Source organism: Pyrus communis, chromosome 7 (genome assembly GCF_963583255.1).
Source record: "Pyrus communis chromosome 7, drPyrComm1.1, whole genome shotgun sequence".
In the NCBI taxonomy this organism is placed as follows: Eukaryota; Viridiplantae; Streptophyta; class Magnoliopsida; order Rosales; family Rosaceae; genus Pyrus; species Pyrus communis.
Genome location: NC_084809.1, coordinates 21,836,778 through 21,853,298, shown reverse-complemented (window position 1 = coordinate 21,853,298; position 16,521 = coordinate 21,836,778). Strand labels below are relative to the sequence as shown.

At 36.3% G+C, this 16,521-nt stretch overlaps 1 protein-coding gene across 1 annotated transcript; it reads left to right on the top strand.

Annotated features, from left to right (window-relative positions):
• Positions 1–7,735: 7,735 nt before the first annotated feature.
• On the top strand, positions 7,736–13,237 carry LOC137740939 (cinnamoyl-CoA reductase 1-like). The gene is made up of 5 exons (XM_068480744.1): positions 7,736–8,019; positions 8,202–8,356; positions 8,805–8,990; positions 10,367–10,719; positions 12,888–13,237. The coding sequence occupies exons 1-5, from the start codon at positions 7,881–7,883 to the stop codon at positions 13,072–13,074; spliced, it is 1,020 nt and encodes a 339-aa protein (XP_068336845.1). The 5' UTR covers positions 7,736–7,880; the 3' UTR covers positions 13,075–13,237.
• The last annotated feature ends 3,284 nt before the right edge of the window (positions 13,238–16,521 follow it).

Genomic DNA, 16,521 nt, shown 5'->3' with positions numbered 1-16,521 from the left:
GTTTAGGCCCTCTTCTCTTCGTCTTCGTTGTAGCACAAGGACTAAGGGATTTTGTTGGTGTGTTGAATGGATTGGGGGATTATGGAAATGGAAGAAATGGAGGAGAAAGGGAAGGGAATGGTGCAGAAAATGGAGAGACTCACGGCTAGGGAGAAGATGAAAGTGTTTGTGGTGTGTTGTGTATGAAAATGAGATGTCCATGAATGAATGAATGCAAGGGTATTTATAGGAGTAGTGGAGGGAACATATGGCTATGTCATTTGTAGGTGAAGTAGGTGGATGTTGTAGGTGAAGTAGGTGGATGTTGTAGGTGAAGTGGATGTTGTAGGTGAAGTAGGTGGATGTTGTAGGTGAAGTAGGTGGATGATATGTTAAGTGATAAGTGATAAGTGATATGATATGTGGTGATGATAAGTGATAAGTGCATGTGGGTTAACTAATGAAGGAAATGCATGTGCAATGACAATGTGTTAGAATGGATGTGTGTTATGCATGGCATGATTGGGATTAGGAAAGGTTTAAATGTCCTAAAACTAAAGAGAACAAGGTTCCAACACTTTGGCTCCAATTAGGTCTTCAATTTCGTCCAACACTTTGGCTTCAAGCATAAGCTATCCGTCCTTAGCCCAAAAGTGCTCCAAAAGTCTCCAAAATGCATCTTTTTGCTCCTTTAGCCCTTTGGACCTACAAACACACGAAAATAGCTTAAAGTACTAAAATAACTAAAGAAACATAACGTAAATGTACGAGAACAAGCCATTTAAGTCGCATAAATATGCTCCTATCATCAACAACCCAATACATCACATTCTTCATTATACTCCTAACAAGGAGGGGCCTCACATAAATATTAAAAATAAAAATAGATAGTATTTATAAGAGAGTATAATACATGTTTGAATTGTTACCTAATTAAAATTTTTGAGGCGCTAAATGCTTTTTCATGTAGAAATTAACTTTTCAATATCAAGTCAATATATAGAGTAAATAATAATAAATTAGGGAGGATTAAGACAAATAAATCTTCCATTATCATGTTAGTGAAAAATAGGATGGATTGAGAATTATTGAACCAAAAAAAATGAGAAAATGGATTGAGAATTTAGAGAACAAAATATTTGTAATTTTATAAATCTAGTAAAAATTTAGAGAGAACATGGAGATTTATAAACCTTAATATTGTTGTGGGTTGGAATTTGGAGGACAAAATTTATGAAATTTCAAGGAGGGAGGAAAACTCAAAGTTTATTATTCTTTGGTTGAACAATGTGAAAGAATAGTTTTTTTTTTTTTTTTTTTTTATAATAAAACTAAATCAGACTTTACATTTTAATTTCAAGAGTTGATTTGTTTATAAAGTAAGATGTTAAATTTAGTTTTGAGGTAAGTGTTGTTGGAATTGAAAAGAAAAAAAGACCTCTTATTTTAATTATTGGTGAATAGAATTTAAGAAGTTTGTGTAAACTAAAAGAAATATAATACTAAATTTACTGAAAAAGAAAGAAATATAATTCATATTATTTAGAAAGGATGAAAAGGTGAGAGTAGGCCTATGCCTATACTAGGCATATAATGGTGAAGAGGGTTAAAGCTCTCAAAGCAAAAAAATAGCCCAATTTGTGACACACTCTGACCGGAATCGAGGCATGCTGGTCGTCACGTGCGGGTGACGTAGTCATAAGCGCAGTGTTGAAGTGATAACGATATGAAAATGTGAGTAATTAAAAACCAAAACTAACTAATTTACACTAAGATAACCATAAAAGGATGCAAAGATGTTTAAAGTAGTAATACAAGTACTCAGAGCGTAGGTAACCTAAATGCAGTCTAGCAGGCTAAATATTAATTATACAAGACAAGAGAGAAATTCCTACATTAGTTGAAGTTTGTCAGAACCGCCGTAGAGTCCTCGTAAGCCACCAACACAAGCGTCTAACTAGAACCTGGAGGGGTGCAAAACATAAAACGTGAGTAGGCAAAAACAAAGCTTTTTAAAACCATTTCTCTGTCCAAAAATAATAACCTCTCACCGTAAAACCTGTGTAATTTCCCAAAAAATAATAATACATACGTATATAAAAATCATGCTTGAGCACAATGAAAACCGAAGTATATGACATGCCAAGTATCTCAGTAACAAATATGTAAGCCAGGTGATGTGAATCAATATAAAATGATATGCCAGCCAGAGTCACCTAACGTGACCTATACGGCTGAACCTATAGCTTATAAACCAATTCCTGCACACGAGTTGGAACCACCTATTGTGGTCTGTACGACAGAGCTAGGTGTAAATGAGTACGCTCAAGTGCTACAATCACGTGAAGGCTGTGCGAATAATCGAGGGTCACCTACGAGTCGGAACCACTTAATGTGGTCTGTACGACAGGGCTGTGCATCAAACTTGGATCCAAGGTGAGCATGCTGTGCGGAAGGTAAACATCATGTGAAGGACTGTGCCCTGACCATGGGCGGGAGCACTAACAGCAGGGTGCAGGATAATGAGCTCTAAATGCATTTACGCATAATCATAAACAATGCAACCACTATCATCCCATAGTACTCAGCTAAAACTTACCTGGCCTCCGTAGCGTCATACAATGTTATGCATACACATGCTAATGCATATAATAAAATGGAGTGCAAGCATGACATGACATTTAGAATAATACGCTCGTTTGAAATAGTTTCTGGGAAAATGTAAAGCATATATAAGTATATATATAGAAAACCAAAAGCCTACTCATTGGTATGTAGCATGGTTGTAACCCCCAAGGCTCGTCTGGCTATGCTCGTCCTCTGGAAATGTCTCACCTATATGTGAAACAACTAATTTAACGTTAATTTTAAGCACATAACCAAACCGTGTAATAACTTCTCATACGTTGCTCAATTAGGGTGTTTGAATATACCATCGTGACCTACTTAACTGTTGGAAATGTGCCCTAAAACCAATCATATGATGATACTTTATGGACATTTCACATGTTAAACTAATCTAGTTTAATATTAAGGGCAAACATTATTGTTTGAGCCGTCTCATATAAATGTTATATGCTTAAACGATAAGTCCAAGGAATATGTGATTGGAAGAATGCGATCTAAAGAAGTTAGATTCATGAGACCATTCTTTCGTTGACACATCCTCAACGTTCCTGATCATAGGATTGTCAATTGGGCATTGACAGTCCGTTAAGATCAGTACGTGCTATGTCTTCTCTCAGGGAGAGTGACTAGTCTCGAGTCATTGGTGTGTGTGACATCAAGACAAGTACGTAGGTGCTCAATAGAGAATGAGTTCACTGAACACGATCAACGAAGAGTTCTCATATTCATGTCACATGAGAACTCATGGTTGGGATAATGCAAATTAGTCTTTTGACCTGAGGCATCACAGTTGTCTTGTGGTTAGGTCCTTAATCTTTGATTATGTCAAAGTCACTCCATCAGGAGGGTGTCCACGACATTGTTGGGGTTAAGCCACTTAGCCATGGAGGCAAGTGAATGCGTAACAAGGGATCTCTAACCTTCAAACTGTTTGAGGGAGAATACTCTATGATATGATTAAGAATCTTTGGCCAAAGTATGAATGAGATTTAGGAATGTGTTCCAAATCACATTCAAGGTAATCATATAAGCACAAGACTCACATTGGATAGTAGACATGAATAAACTATCAAACCAAACAATGTGGTCAAGAGTATTGTATTAGAGAAAGACCGTATTGCATTTGTAATCCTAAAACTGAATAGGTTCTCAACCTCTTCTGATTAGCTTGGGTAACCATGACATGCTGCTAGGCGTCAACCATGGTTTGTGGAAGCCCTAAAAGTGTATTATCACTAACGGGAGAATTGAAAGTAAGTTTCAATTCACAATCGATTTGAAAGAGTTTGAATCGCCCACTGCCTCGCTAAAAGGAACCTAATGGATCGTACACCGTGTAAGGTAGAGATTGAAGATTCAATGAAGATGAGTAAGAATAATTAAATGCTTTAATTATTTATGGCAAGGATTAATTAATATGTTAATTAATCAAACGAATAAGTTCGTTAAAGACCTCGGGATAGTTTTGGACCTTAAGGCCCAATGGGCTTCGAACGTCAAGTCCATTGACTTAAGTTGTATGACAACTTAATGAATAATGATTCACAAAGGCCCAAATAGCCCAATAAATCCCCTTAGGCCGGCCATTTAGAGGAGGGTAGTGAACTTGGCTTAATTGCAAGTTTGCCACTCCATTGTGAGGTGGTATAAAGACATCTTTATAGCCATTTCATCCTAAGGGTTTTCTTAGGAGTAAAGATGAGAACACAAACCTCCCTTTGCTCTCAAAGAGGCCGGCCACCTTGGAGGGATCATCTAGCAATCAAACTCCTCCAAGGTCACTCATTTCTTCTACAATATGTCTTGGTGTGGAGACTTAGAGGTTCTCAATTTTGGGAACTAGGAGAAACCTTTTCATCCATCCAAATCCATGGATCTAAGATGCAAGGAATGAAGGCCCTCTCTTTGGGTGATTAGCCTTTGCTTATGCAAAGAGGAATCTACAAAGGTATTGATTTCTCAACTCACTTTGTTTTGAGTTGAGTCTTGGTTCACCTATCTACTAGGCTTTGAAGTTCATGGGTTAAGTTTTGTTTTTGAGTGCATATAAACATGATTCCGCCTTTTAATTGTTAATTGCATGTTGTTGATGTTGCTCAAATGAACTTGTTTTTCACAAATCATCCTTAAATTAACACCATGAGCATCCCCATATTTTTAGAAAATTTTTCTAATGTTCCACGTGCCCTTACGCATCAGTCAAAGCACGGCCACACGCCCCGGCCACGCACAAGCATATGCCTGGCATGCTGACGGAATCCCTAACAGCGTTAAGAAATATTCCATTTAAAAACTAACAAAGTTACTTGACACCGTAAGTATATTCCATCAAGGTTGATGGAATATTCCTTGTCTTTTCCGGTGACTCGCCGGAAATCGCCACTGGCCGCTGCCTACAACGCCAGATTCTGGAAAATTTTCTAAAGCATATAGCTACTTCATTTCTCAACCAAAATTCATGAATTTTATATGGATTTGAAGCTCTCAAGAAGGAGAACATCATCTTACCTATTTGAAGTCCTAAAACCAACGAAAAACGGTCGAAAAAACTCTTGGAAAATTTGGCTAAACTGGAACTTCTCGAAAACACCTAATCTGAAGTCAACTTTGTCCCAAATCCCTTCTAAGATTCCTATAAAGTTGTTTAGGAGCTTCCTCGAGCCTTAAAACCTTGGAAAAAGGCCTTGATCACGACGAAGCAACAACCACCTCACCGGAGTTCAAGAATTCCCAGGTTCCCGTGACACGTTCCATGGCCAAAAGGTATCACTCAACTCGCGAGGTTACGAGGAATACGATGGTGGACTTCAACAATTCGATCCGTGACATTTGGTTAGGGTTATAAGTGATGGTCTCTCGTTTGTACAAACGAGAGAAAACTCGAGAAGGAAGGAGAGGGTGAGGTTGTACATGTGTGTGTGTGTGTTACGGGATTGGACAACAGAAGAAAATAATACGATCTGATTGGGCCCAAAAGAATAGAAGCCCATATAATTAGTCCAAAATTTACCCGTTTACGCACCTAAATATTCATAACCTTCTCGTTATAACTCCGATTCGAGCCTAGCTCGCGTCAATACCCTTGGGACGTTGAGTACAATTTAATCATGTCAACAAGAAAAATAATTTAAAACTATATACGTACATCCACGTCACCCAGCTAACGAGGGCATAATCGTCATTTTCACACATTCGAGGACAAAATATGTATTTATTCGGGACGGGTCGTCACAATTTGCCCAAAGATTCATCTCCAACCGATGGCTAGACTATAATTCTATGAAGCCCACTTGGCTATTATTTGGCCAAAGGGGTATCAAGCTAGCAAAATGTAGCCTCCTCTTAGCCTTTTTTTGGGGTCCAGCTCCTGAGTTGCAATAATTGATTTAAATTCAACGACTAGATTTGAAAACATCTAAGAGTAGTTTAACCAAATTAACCATTAAATTTAAAGTATAAACTTAAAACTAATAAATTATTGAGGGGATATATTTAGCCCCTTTAGTTGGAGATGGTATGGAGATGGCCTAAGGATCCCTTGACTTCCCTTTCTAGATAATCGTGCGTGTGTGTGTTTTTTTTTTTTTTTTTTTTTTGATAAATTTAATATTATACTTCTTTTAGTTTACACAAAACTCTTAATTTCTATTCACCAATAGTTAAAATAAGAGGCCTCTTGCTCTTTTCAATGCCAACAGCACTCATCCTAAAAATAAAGGGAACTTTAACGAAAAACTCTTGGTACTGTTCACTGTAACGAAAAACCATATTTTTACACTAAAAAGTTAATCCTGGTACTATTCACTTTACTCTTTATTTTGTCCTTATTGTTAAAACTCAAAGTTTTCAAGCCTTTTTCATTAGTTTTCCTAAAAATAAAATTAAAATCTCACTTTATAAACAAATCAATAACTCCTAAAATTAAAATCTAAAGTCTAGTCTAGTTTTATCAAAAAAAATTTCTTTACATTGCCAACTAAAAAATAATAAACTTTGAGTTTTTCCTCCTCTACTTCTTGAAATTTTATTTATTTTGTCTTTGTTCTCTTTAACTTTTTACTAAATTTTTTAAATCTCATATATTTTGTTCACCAAATTCCCAATCCATTCTTCTCATTTTTTTGTTTGAAAATTCCCAATCTATTCTTTATTGACTTGGGGTGATGCTAGAGATAGCGTCTACTTGAGCCATATTTTGAGACCGCATGATTATATAGCAATTAATGGTTAGACTACTTCTTTAAAGCACTAAAGAATGAATTCAATCATCAATGAACCCACATTATGTGATCTCCAAAATATGGTCTAAAAACATTGTATTCATAGCATTTGTTTCATTGACTTGATATTGAAAGGTTAATTTCTCTTAATCCTCTTTATTTTTTGATTAATTACTTTTTGTATTGACTTGAGAATGGAAGTTTAACTTCAACATAAAAAAAACGTTTAGAGCCTCAAAAAATTTAATTAGCTCACAACTCCAACCATGTATTATACTCTCTCGTAAATACTATCTATTTATTTAGGAAATTGTTATTGGTACTCCACCAATCTCATTTACACTCCCACCAGTGTATTTTTTTTTCAAGATATAGAAAGTTTAAGTGCAAAATGAGAATTTCGGTGTGCTAATAACAATTCCTTCATTTTATTCTTTAACATTTATGTGATGCCTCTCCTCATCTAGAATCCTGACTCTGCCACGGTTAATGTACTACATGCTGTGATAAATGATACACACACGCACACATCCTTGCCACGTCAAATAGTACACCATGTGGTTAAAAAATATGACCTCCTTGCGTTTTTCATAACCGATGTAGTAAAAATATATGATTACATTCATACGTAAGTATCCAGAACCACTCATTTAAAAACCCCACCAAAAGCACCAATTGAAACATCATTTTTCTACAAATTAAAGAAAAAAAAAGTAAAAAGTATTGCGACTCACGTCACATTTTTCCTTCCGATCCGTTCCACTTGTAAGATAGTGCAATGGTTAAATGCCATACAGTTATGTCTGTCTCTTCTCTCTCAAATCTTTTACTGGTGTTAGGTGAGTCTGGTGGGCTCTCTCCTCCTTATAAAACCCCACTTAGCCGCTATTCTTGTCTTGCGCCTCTTCTTTCTTCCATTACAAACACACTTTAAACTTTCCACTTCGTCTTTTTTTTTATCCCCTCTTCTTTGGCTCCCACCAACCCCAAAAAAGAAAAAAAAAAAAAAAGATCTATATCGTATATTGTCCGAAAACAAAGCAAATAACCAAGATGCCAGCCGATAGCTTATCAGTTTCCGGCCACGGCCAAACTATTTGTGTCACCGGAGCTGGAGGCTTCATTGCTTCATGGATGGTGAAGCTATTGCTAGAAAGAGGCTACACTGTTAAAGGAACCTTGAGAAACCCAGGTAAATAATTATGTACAAATCATTAACACCTTTTAGGCCTTTGTTTCTCTATCTGTTTCCCCAAATCCAATATTAAATGCTTACACTCCTTTGACAGATTTCAAACCATTCAATAGATTTGAGACATGTTTATTCGTTTCTTGTATTTATATAGCTTTTATTTTATGGTTTTTTGGTTGTAGATGACCCCAAAAATGCTCATTTGAGGGAGCTTGAAGGAGCTACAGAGAGACTAAGTTTGTGCAAAGCTGATCTCCTTGATTATGAGAGCCTCAAAGAAGCCATTAACGGCAGTGATGGAGTTTTTCACACAGCGTCACCTGTCACGGATGATCCAGTGAGCCTTCTTTTTCCCTTACTTTCACTTTTGGTTTCTGTTTGGTTGATGAGAAAATACTGGAAAATGTGCGCGCTTTTTCTCTTTAGTCTTTTACCACACCAAACCCATACGTTTCTAATCTTCACTAACTGATCGCTTTGTGGATCCTTCAACCGTAAGTATTACGACTTGAAACCCAATCAAACGAGAGACTATAGTTCGTACCGTTATCATAGTGTTTTAAGACAATAATATCATATTATGTTAAAGAGATTTACACGTAATATATTGTTATTGATTCAGAACGCCAGAATGACCATGTCTTCATTTTAATTGTTGTCATACTTCACTGAACAAGTTGTTAACAAAAAAAAAAAATAAAAAAAAAAAGGAGAAAAAAAATAAAAAATTATGCAATCCAAAAATTAGTAGTAATTAGTTTGACTGACCTAATATGTATATACAGGAACAAATGGTGGAGCCGGCGGTGAACGGAACCAAGAATGTGATTCAAGCAGCGGCCCAAGCCAAGGTGAAACGGGTGGTCTTCACATCGTCAATTGGTGCGGTGTACATGGACCCCTCCAGGGGTCCTGAAGTGGTGGTCGACGAGTCTTGTTGGAGTGATCTTGAATTTTGCAAGAACACCAAGGTCAGGACAATCATAATTGTATATAATTTCTTTTCTCATTAACACAAAAATCACTTATTTATATTAATCATATTCATCAATAAAGTGCTAATTATTTCTTTTATCCATAATACATGCTCAATGGTAGGCAATGATATTTGATGTACTCAAACAAACATGAGTTGCTTATTTTGTCTAGGAAATTATTGGACCACATATGGAACTAATTTTTTTTTTAACAAACGATATTATCTACACTAAGGAAGTGAGGGATTGGGTTAAGCCTCATAATAGGCTAGCAATAATATAGTATAAATTCGTCTTTGACAATAATCGAACTTAAGATCTCTCACTTACAAGTGAAGAATACCATTAGACTGTAGTACTAAGTGACATATGAAACTAATTTTTTGATACAAGAGCTAAAGTTTAGCTAGGTTATATATATATATTTTTTTTTTTCTTTTTTTTTTTTTTTGCCCACTAGGTTATATTTTCTTGAGTAGAATATTAGATAGAACACAGCAGAATATGTTATTTGTTGTTGCTTTTCAAATTATTTTTGTAAAATATATAAATAATTTCTAAAGGTCACCAAAAAATAAGTGAAAATATACACATACATACCGATCAAAAGTTGGAAAACAATCAACGAATAGTTAGAAATATTTTTGGTCAATTGGATGCATGAATATAGACTTGGCTGAACATGCAAAATGAACTAATCCTAAACCCATAACAGCCCAAAGTAACCTACTCTGTTAGCAAATATAAAACAAACAATTTGGAAAGAAAAATCAATAGAAAAACCCATCATAAAAGATTACTTTGATAGTTCTCTCCTTCCGTGATAGACCTTCTCTCCTTTTGTGAGAGTTTACTTTCCCCTTTTGGTGAGGATCTTCCGTGATAGACCTTCTCTCCTTTTGTTCACTACCACCACCTTCTCACTGTCTCTGTCTTTACCGGTAGTGTTGTTCGTGGATTGCCATGAACTTCATCCTCATCATTGGCTTCTTCCGCTTCGTTGCTACCTATCCTTCCTTTATGGCTGTGCTAGGGAAGGAAATCAAGGTGAGATGCTGCACTTGATTTGGCGTTGCTTGGTTGTGGACAGGGAATTGGTCGGATCGAGACCGAGGGCGTATGTTGAAGAATTTTCTGGTGACTGTCAGCTCTTCTGTGCGTTTTGGGCTTCAACTACTGGTTGACCCTTTGTAATTCGTCTTTTTCGGCTCGTGTTTTGCTTGTTTCTGTGTACTATTTGGGCCTTGGCTTTGTATTCGTGTATCTTTTAGTTTGTTTAATAGGAGAAGCTTTTTTCCTAAAAAAAAAATAATAATAATAATTACTTTGATAAATTAATAATGAATTAAAAAATATTTATTAAATTACAGAACTGGTACTGCTATGGGAAAGCAGTGGCAGAGCAGGCAGCATGGGAGGAGGCCAAAGAGAAAGGGGTGGACTTGGCGGTGGTGAACCCAGTGCTGGTGCTCGGACCACTTCTACAACCAACTGTCAATGCCAGCATCATTCACATCCTCAAGTACCTGACTGGCTCGACCAAGACTTATGCCAATTCAGTTCAAGCCTATGTGCATGTTAGGGATGTCGCACTGGCTCACATTTTGGTCTACGAGACACCCTCTGTCTCCGGCAGATACCTTTGTGCTGAGAGTGTGCTCCACCGTGGTGACGTTGTGGAAATCCTGGCCAAATTCTTCCCGGAATACCCTATTCCCAACAAGTAAGTGCAACATCATTGTCCTTAATTATCAATATTTTTTCAAACCCTTTTACTGAGTATACCAGTAATTTTTCTTGTTTTTATCATTGTTATTAATGTTATTGTTAGGTTTGGTTTTTGTATAACAATAAGATGTCTGCTTGGTTTTTGTTAAAATTAAATGTTAATTGCAGTCGTTATTATGCATACGTAAACGACTTTTAAGTCATTGATTTAACGTGGGACGGGTGGACGACAATGACTAGCAAACTAAGCACTTTTCTAATTAAGTTGACGGTGCTTTTTATATACTCTATGATTTCGATTAACATTACGGATTGTTTATGGGCAGTAACAAGGACATGATTCCTGTACCGACTAAGACCATGCAATCAACAGAAAAGAGAAATTGAACCTAACAGAACTACTTGTAATTGTAGTGACGACGACCATAAGCCATACCAGATCATAAATGTTTAGGCTTTACTTTTGAGTAATTTCTGATCATGCTACAAATAAACATTCAACTTCACAATTTTGGGTTTTTATCTCCGCCAACACATAATGATATGAATTTTTCTTTACCTCTAATTTTATTTTTTTTTTATTTTTTATTTTTTTGCTGAGAAAATAAATTTAAAATCATAGGATTAGTTTATGATTTGATGCAAGACACAGGGCCATCTTTGAGAATTCGACTTTAAAATTTCACTTGAACATATAACATTATTATATAATAAAATTGAAAAACATATCGTTTTTAGGATGTTATTACTGGCACACAAAATATCTCATTGTACTTTAAATATTTATATTTAGTTAGGAAAAAAATTACACTTATAAAAGGTGCATAATGAGGTTTTAAAGTGCCAACAAAAATAATTTTTTTTTTTAAAAAATATAGAATATTATTACATAATACAAAAATTTTGAAGGCCTCTTAACCCTGCGCAACTGCACTTTTTGCTCCCTCCTCAACGCCCCCTTGACATAACATGTGTAAGCTTTTGATTCCTCGAGTCCTGTTGTGGTGTGGGGGTGTGGGGCAGTAGTAGGTATACTAACATCTGACATGTCTACACTAAGGACGGGGCATATTGAAAATTTGAACCCCCAAAAAGTTGAAACTCTGATGGATAAAGATACTTGTGGAGCTAATGAGTCCTTACCTACTACAATACTCCACCTCACGCTGACATTATCTTTAGTTTTTGTTTTCTTTTGCAACATGTCACTGTCTTTACCTAACAATTATCCATTTTTTAAGTCTGTGAAAAGTTAGGGAGAATAAATATGTACATTTAATATTATAAATTAAATAATATAAAAATTGAAGATTTGATTATTATTTGAGTATTGATTAAGGTGATTATTTTTTAGTAGTGATACATCACTTAATTTGCAATTTAGTCTTCATAAATTACTCTTTAGGTGTGCATGCAACTTCATAGAATACGGAATTAGATCCTCTCCAGATCTCCTCACTGGGAATTCGGAGGATCAATTAATACCAACCGCTCATCAAAGATCGTGTGGCTATAATTAAATATTTTTTATATTTTCAAAAGTAAAGCAGTTTGCGTGAAAAATATATAAAATAAAAAATAAAAAAAATTGTGGCCGCACGATCCTTGATGAACGGTTGTTATTATTGATCCCTAAGATATCTAGTGAGAGGATCTGGAAAGGATCTAATTCCATGGAATACAACATTAAGTGCTCTCAATGATGTTAGGAGTATGGGTAGTGCATTTCACACATTCTTTTCCACCTTTCAAACATTCTTGTTAAATTTTATCTATTATTATTTTTTTCAATTTCTTCGATCCGATGATTAAAAATAGAGAGGAGTGCGTAAGAAGTAAAAATGAATACGTAGATAGTATAACCCTAGAAATATAGATGCTAATATTCCAACATTATTACTAAGTCCCAGTTGAGGAAATGAAGTGGGTAAACAAAAATTCAGGAAATAATACTTAGTCTTGAAGACTAATTATTCCTACTCATTGGTTTCCTTGTTTTATATATTTTGTGGAGTATATGTCTAAGGCAGTGATTATTGCCGTATTAAATTACTAGTTGATAGTCGCTCCCACCCGTGACATATATATTTGCATTTTTTTAGTTTATAACTTGGTCTTTTTTATTGTATGATTAAATTAATATGTCGCACATATACTTTGCAGGTGTAAAGATAATGGGAAACCCAAAGTAGAACCATATAAGTTCACAAACCAGAAACTACGAGACATAGGGTTGGAGTTCACACCAGTCAAACAAGCCCTCTATGAAACTGTCAAGAGCTTGCAGGAGAAGGGTCACCTTCCAGTCCATACAAAACAAGAACAAGATTCCATTAAAATTCAATCTTAACTTATACTTGTAGGATAAAAAATAAAAAAGAAGAATATATGAATATGTGCAGCCCTTAATCGTTTGTTTGTATGAACACTTATCTTATTTTGGTGTCTGTATGAATGCTGCGATGGTATTGTAAAACCAGTTTAATTATAGTACGTAGATGGCATGGTTTTCAGGGAGGATGTTGTTTGCAGTCCCATTTCTCTGAGGACAAATGCTATTTTTTTTATAATGAAGACAATAACATCTTAAGCAAACGAATCTTTATCTTTGGAAACGGTTAATTTTCTGACTTCCTTTCACAATTTCCCACTAATTATGGATCTGCATGGAGCTTAGCAAAACCATTCCCTTAATAAGCAAAAGGTCGATACTGGTTAGGAAGATCTACCATTTAATATGCAACATATTATTGAGTACTATTACTTTTTTGATACGAGACAATTGTATTTGTTCTAACAACGCTTACTTCATCCGATCATCAGTGAGAACATTTCTTTTGGTTAAGCAACATGCAAATCCATTTGCAACTTCTGAACCAAGAATTTTGTTTGCAAGTGGTAGATTTTTTACCCTGATGGTTTAGTCTTTCTCTTCAATTCACTGTGTCCCAAGTTCGCGCTTTATTTTCCTTAGCGTAGAAGTATTGCTTTTAAAAAAAAATTGTTTAACTGATGTAGGGCCATTCAATGTCCATCCGAATGTTGAATTAGATGCTGGTTTAGGGGGTAGCTTAACTAGATGACTCGACGGGGTGTAAACATAGAAGGGAAAGATAAATACAAGTAACTGATAGGAGCATATTTAGGCGACTTAGTTAGCTTGTTCTTGTGCATTTGTGTTGTTATTTCTTAGTTAATGTAGTATTTCAAGTTATTTTCGTATGGTTGTAGGTCCAAAGGGTTAAAGTAGCAAGAAAGTGCATTTTGGTGCACTTTGGAGTAGTTTTGGGCACTAAATGGATAGCACATGTATGGGCCAATATGGATGGACGAATTTGGAGTTCAAAAGGCTAGGAATCTAATAAGAAGATGAAGAAATTAAATTAAAGACAAAGAAGATAAGGAATCAGCTCAAAAGAGGAAACATTATCCAAAACCTTATCCAACCTTATCTTACCTTATCTAACCTTATCTTATCTTATCCTATCTTATCATGCCTTAATCTTAGCTGCAAGGGACCTATATATATATATATATATATATATATATATATATATATATATTTCTAGAACTTATTTTTAAAAACATTCTCTTCTAGAAGTCCCAAATCAGCCACAAAGCACATTGTTTCTAGAAACCTTACAAAGGTGGCGCCTATTCCCTTCTAGAAAGCCTTGCCTTACCTTGCAATCCACTCTCCTTTCCCTCTAATATTTGCCGCACCCCTCTATCCCTTTTCCCTTGTGGATTCTGATTTATTAGGCCTTATTCCTTGTGGATTTGGGTTATACAAATCATTTTCTGAAATTAATTGGGCCAAACCCTCTCCTTAGTGGATTTAAATTACTTGTGCCGAACCCTAGGGCCCTAATCCTTAAAATCTGCTACGTTGTAACCCTAATCTAATTAACCCTAGGGTTGGCCGAACCTATATATTCATATTTTCAGCCACAATTTTGGGAGAAGCCTCATGCCATTCAGAAAACCCCTTGCCGCGACCCTAGACACCATTCTACATCATTCATTGAATCCATTCACTTCCATAGACAACCTGCCGCAACTTTTCACATTCATCAACCATCATTCATCATCCTAAGCAAGAATACACCATTCATCACCCCAAAACCACCAACCACACCTTGTGCCGCAGCAAGGAAGAAGAGGGAGAACCCTTAGACGTGCATGCCATTTGAGTTGGAGTTGCTGGAACGTTTTAGGTGTAATCTTTCTTGTGTTTTCAATGTTTAAATTCAATAATCTTTGTTTTGTGAGTATGAGGAACTAATCCCCTCTTAGCTAGGGGGAATTTCGAAACCATGGCTATAATTGCAATATGATTTGATTACTTCCAGTTGTGATTGTAAACACGAAAAATTCCTGAAACAAGAAACAAGAATACGTGTACAAAATATATTTTTTATATTAATGATTTTTAGGGTTACAATCTCTTTGTAATTGGATCATCTGATTCTATCTTCGTAGGGTGTAGGTTTGTGGATGAGCTGTTGATCCAAAGGGCCGTCGGGGCTTGATCTAGGGATGAACAGTTGATGAATGGATCTTCAAGGGGCGTTGGGCTTGATCTTGAAGAATGGGTGTATAGGTTTGTTTAAGATTGTTGATCCAAAGGGCCGTTGGGGCTTGATCTTAGGATGAACGGATGATGAATGATGAACACTTTCTTCAAGGGGCCGTCAGGGCTTGATCTTGAGTCGGTGGAAGTTCTTCAAGGGCCGTTGGGGCTTGACCTTGAAGCTTGACCTTGAAGGAGGATTTGACGAAGAACGAAGAGTGTTTTCTTGATCCTTCGGGATTTTCTTGAGAGCTTTAGAGTTTCAAGTGTTCAAGGTTTTGGTGTAGGTTTCTAAAATTCCTTTCTTTCTCCCCCCCCCCCCAAAATGAATGCCTTGGCTTCCTATTTATAGAATTCCAAAACTTGATTTTTGGATTTAAATAATCAGATGAAATAAATCATTTCTGCCAGGTATTGACACGTGTCCTATTTGATGACTTTTCCAATTTATTTCGATTTTTCGTTGAGTCACACGCTACATGTAAAATTTATGTGACACGTGAGCGTTGAAATTTTAATTATTGGTCAACATTCATTTCACCGAAATTTTGATGTCTACAAATGTCCCCACTTCAAGGCGCGTCGTAGACATGTGCTTGTCACGTGTAGAAGATGCGTTTTGAAGTCCCTTAATGTAGATGTCAACCCAAGGGTCGTCGAGGCTTGATCTTGAATTGGGCTGGAAATTTCTTCAAGGGCCATCGAGGCTTGATCTTGAGTTCGACTGGAAGATTTTCTGGTTTCCTCCAATCGTTGATTTTCCACAGGCTTAATCTTGAACTGGGCTGGAGGATTCTTTTGGTCTCCCCCGAAGGTCTGAACTTAACTTCTTTTATCTGGAGTTGAATTTGATTCAAGGGTGGTGAACACTTGATTTTGAATCGGACTTGTGATTTCTTCAAGGGCCATCGAGGCTTGATCTTGAGTGAAAATAAGACCATGAGCGGTTTCAGGATTCAGACACATGGCAGGCAAGCACGAGGTGGAGGTGATGACCTGTTTCTTTGTTCAATCTTTCCAATTCATATTTGAAGAGGGTTGGAGGATGACTCAGCATATGCAGTTGTTGCGTTTGCTGACGATCCACAAGATTGATGTTTCATTGTCACTCGTCTTAGCTGTTCTCCAAGCAGATGTGGTCCCTTCTCTGGAAGTGTATCAACCGTTGAAGATGACTACTCGAGAGCAACGCTAGGTAAGCAACCAGGGAATAGATTCCAGGTA